The following is a 4495-nucleotide window of genomic DNA, read 5'->3' as shown; positions in this document are numbered from 1 at the left end:
CTAAGCTTTATCTCTGGGGTTTGTCAATTTTGGGTGCGAGAGGTAAGGATCTCCCTTAGTGGTTTTGTTTTTAAAAATTTCTTCTGCCCTTAATTCGATTGGTTAGTTATTTGATCAAGGTGTTGTACATTGATTTCATTTTTTCAATTTATAACTTGGGTAGGTCGTAATGACCATGATTGCATGTTTTCTTAATTTGTTTTAGGAAAATTAAATTAGTGTTCCTTATTTTTACATGAGTTATGGGTTTTTTTATTTTCTTGAAATGACCTAGTGTTGCCTCTGTTGTTCTTCTAGTACTGTTTTTTCATTAGGGTATGATTGATTTATGTGATTCGCATACCCATCTTGAAATTTGATAAGCAGTAGCCATGAGTGTGTTAGGTTTCAGTTCAAGTTTTTGATTTTTTTCAATTCCATTCTCAAAATCTGTGATGTTGAGTTGAGTTATTGTATAGTTAAAATTACTTAAGCTAATTGTGTTCAATGTCTCTCGCTGGTTGTCAAATCTTGGCTGTAAAACATTTAATGGATAAAATGCAAGTGTTATATGTTTCTGCCTAGTATTGTCCGGACTTTTGCTTTGGATAAAGCTGTTTTGATTTAGTGGTGTGCATACAGCTAGAAAGGCTTGGAAAAGCACATTCTGTTGATTAAGGATTTTGTTCATCAAGGTAATGGTTTATGTGGCTATAATAGATCCAAAATATCAGTTATTTTGACTGGGGCGGGAAGCTTAGAAGTATTCATTTACTCTTCCATGTGGTTGTTCTTATACTAACCATTGTCGACCTTGGTGAACTGATGTGCGACATTGGAATTTACACCTTGCTTTGTAATTAGCATTTATATTCATGAATGCTTTTTAATTAGGATTACGCGTCTGCTGTCAGTTCAGCGGGTCCTGCAAACAAACGTTGGGGGTTCTCTTTTGAACCCAGGGTGAGTCTCTCTACAAGATATGATCATTCGTAGAGTTGTAAATGTATTCTATGTAAGCACCGATACGTCATTCAGTTGTACGAGGTATCTTCTTTTTGCACTTTAAATTGGCAATTTTTGTAAATGTTAAACATGCTTGGATCCTGATTCGGCCCAATTGTGCCATAGGGTAAAACTTGGGACATACAGAATCTTGACTCAACCGTTTATACTTCTTCTTCATGACCAAAACTATGCTACAAGCTTGTCTCTATTTTACTTTAATTTTTATTTTTTGTCATCTTTGTAAATGATATATTCTCTTGGTTTAGGTGATGGGAAACAAGACAAATATTTTTATCGTTTTGGAGTCAGTCACCGGAGGGGAGCTCTTTGAAAAAGTTGTAATTTATCCATGAAGTCCCATGTACCATGATTAGATGCATGGAGTCTAAGCGTTATGATGGGAACACAAGGTCTAAGCGTTGAATTTAGATATATAGGTTCTCGACACGGTGCCAGCAGGGGTGTCTGGAACCAGAAAAAACACATCAATATGTGTGTAAAATTAATTTACCACAGAGACTTAAAGGTTGATTTTCTGGAATGTGTTAATTTGGTAGAAATTAGGAAACTTCAGATCTACAAGATAAGATCATTCATAGAGCTGTAAATATATTTTGATGTAAGCTGGAGTAAGTAATTGTCTGTACACAATCCTTTTTGTGATATTGTGCATGTGAAGGAGATAAATGCAAGGACACTAGTTCATTTAGGATATAGGTCTCACAGTGCAGAAGCAGTTTGTAAATTTAACTCTTTTCAAGGCTGTTATCAGAGATTAAACGTCAAAAGTAACAAACTTGGTGTGCTTCTAATGAGATTAAGACCACATACTAACTGGGAAATCAATTCTCACAGTACTAGTGTTATGCGCCTTAATTACACCTTGCTCTGTAATTAGCATTTATATTCCTGGGTTTTTTTTTTGCAATTTCTTGTACTGCATATTAAAGTTATGAAATTTAATGTTTTAGTTTGTGCAGGCTTAGTGTGAGCAAACATGGTTGAGATTACAAAAAAGATGTCAACGAGACCTCATATTCCCTCTCAAGCTACATCTCAATTTGTGCAACGAAGGGCCAGTATTGTTTCATCTCCGCGACCTCCACCTCCACCATCTTCTCAACTTGAGGTCAGAGAAAGTAAGAAGCGGAAGAGGACATCTTATGGGGGCATTTTACGATGAGTTTTGATGAAGATGCTATTAAATGGGGGAAGTGTAACCATTGTGACGGCATGATGCTTTTGTTTGTTCATTTTTCCCTAGTTAGATTGGCAGTACCATTGGGTACATATTTAGATAGGATGACTCTTATTTGTTGTGTTGTTGCAAGATTTCATTTTTGTTTTTTGGGAAGCATTTTTTGTATACACAGTCAAGCTAGTAACTAGTAACCAGAAAATCCAGAATATAGAAAATTAAAAAAAAAATGGTTATACCCGCCACCCTATCCTACCCGACCCGCCAATTAATGGGTCGGGTAGGACCTTACCGGTTTAGTGGCGGGTAAAAAATTTCTTACCCGCCAGTCAACGGATAGGGTGGCGAATAGACCATATCCTACCCACCCTACCCGTTGTGCAGCCCCACTTACAACCAAATCATACTCTTCAGCTAAACTCATGGTTGATCTACAATTTTGTTGATGAGAACGAGCGGTCAAAATGGTCAAACAGACGACCATAGTCAAGTGTTGGTAGTTGGTACCTATCAACGAGTTCATATTTAATCGACTTCATATTTAATTGGGGGTACAGTGATAGATTAAACGTTGTAGACCCCCAACTCATGTGTCATCATTGGTTACGTTGTAACATTTTCTTTTAAAAAGAAAGCCAATGGAAAGCCAAAAAAAAAAAAAGTCGTTAGGAGCTACTCTATACTTTCAGACTTTTGACAGAAATTCAACTAAAGAAACCAGAGGAAACAATTCATGAAGATTGAAGATTAATCAACAATGGAGGAGCTATGGAAATTCATCAAGGTATGGTCTTTCGTTTTCATAGCCTTGAGTTATTGTTACTTTGTTCCTTCAAGAATTCCGAAAGGAATATTCAGATTGCTTTCTATCATCCCAATACTATACTTGTTCATAATTCTTCCATGGAATCTCGACACCAACCTTCTTAGAGGTCCTACTACTTTGTATCTTGTTTGGTTAGGAAATTTCAATCTTCTTCTATTTTCATTCGGGAAAGGCCCTCTATCTCCTAAAGATCGACCAGTTTCGTTCTTGAATTTCTTGGCCCTTGCTTGTCTACCTATCAAGATCAAGCAAACAAGCAAGAATAACAATAATTCATCTCTCGAGTCATCAGAAAGACCGCCTTTGCGTTTGGCGATCAAAGTATTAGTTTTGGGGATATTGACTATTGGTTGTGCACATAAAGAAAGCATCCATCCCAAACTTCTGTTGTTTTGTTACTGTGGTTATTTGTATATTGGCTTGGAATTCACACTACTCGCCGTTGGAGTAACAACCGCAAAACTCCTAAACTTAGAAACGGAACCAGTTTTTGACGAACCTTACTTTTCAGCATCACTGCAAGATTTTTGGGGCCGAAGATGGAATTTAATGGTAACCAATAGTCTACGAGTAATAGTATATGAACCCGTAAGGAAATGGGGTCAACTGCCAGCTGTGACCGCGACGTTTGTTGTTTCGGGAATTATGCACGAGATTATGTTTTTTTACTTAATTGGGGTGAAACCTACATGGGAAGTCACTTTGTTTTTCATTTTTCATGGGTTTTGTATTGGTTTAGAGATTAAGGTGAAAAAGCTTGTTAATGGAAGGTGGACGCTGCCTCTGATGGTGTCAAGGCCATTGACAATTGGATTTGTGATACTATCTAGTTTTTGGTTGTTCTTCCCACCACTCATAAAGGGTGGCTTTGATGAGAAGATTAGTAGAGAGATTGTTGCATGCCTTGATTACTTTTCCATGCAAACAACACACTGTGATTAACAACCTACTGTTTTTAGATGACATTAATTTTCAGTAAAGAATAATGGAAGAAATATAAGTTATTCAATTCCGTAAGTTATTCAATAGAAGTATATGCACGGAGGGTACTTATAAGTTATTCAATTCCGTAATCTACCCTGGCATAAAAACGGAACTTGTAGCTTCCTGGAGTTTCACCGGTTAACATCGTAGTCCAAGCTCAATAACAGCTCGCGACTTCGATCCACAGTCCATAGACTGGCTAATCATTTTTCTTATTTTCTTTTATTCATTAACACAATCATAACACCTAGTTAAGAGTCGCTATGTTAGAGCGTCCACACTGGTGCGAGTATAACCAAAGATCAAAGACTAAGAAAAAAAGACCAAATTTGGGTTTAGTCCGTCGTGTGACGCAGTGGGGAAAGAGTAAATTTGGTCGCGCGTTGATAAAGCTTACGCCTGGAATCAGGCATTGATAAAGATAATGCCTAAAATGGGGCGTTTGTAAAGATCCCGCCTGAGTTTGGGTGTGGAGATTCACAAAAAAAAAAAAAAAAAAG

The 4495-nt window shown here is 37.1% G+C and overlaps 1 protein-coding gene across 1 annotated transcript; it reads left to right on the top strand.

Moving 5' to 3' along the window:
• Positions 1-2854: 2854 nt before the first annotated feature.
• Positions 2855-4051, top strand: LOC113273499 (acyl-CoA--sterol O-acyltransferase 1-like). The gene is made up of 2 exons (XM_026523196.1): positions 2855-2969; positions 3148-4051. The coding sequence occupies exons 1-2, from the start codon at positions 2954-2956 to the stop codon at positions 3951-3953; spliced, it is 822 nt and encodes a 273-aa protein (XP_026378981.1). The 5' UTR covers positions 2855-2953; the 3' UTR covers positions 3954-4051.
• Positions 4052-4495: the final 444 nt, after the last annotated feature.

The sequence above is a fragment of the Papaver somniferum genome, chromosome 4, assembly GCF_003573695.1.
Source record: "Papaver somniferum cultivar HN1 chromosome 4, ASM357369v1, whole genome shotgun sequence".
Lineage (NCBI taxonomy): Eukaryota > Viridiplantae > Streptophyta > Magnoliopsida > Ranunculales > Papaveraceae > Papaver > Papaver somniferum.
Note: the sequence above shows the minus strand (reverse complement) of the source record. Positions and strands in the feature narration are given on the sequence as shown.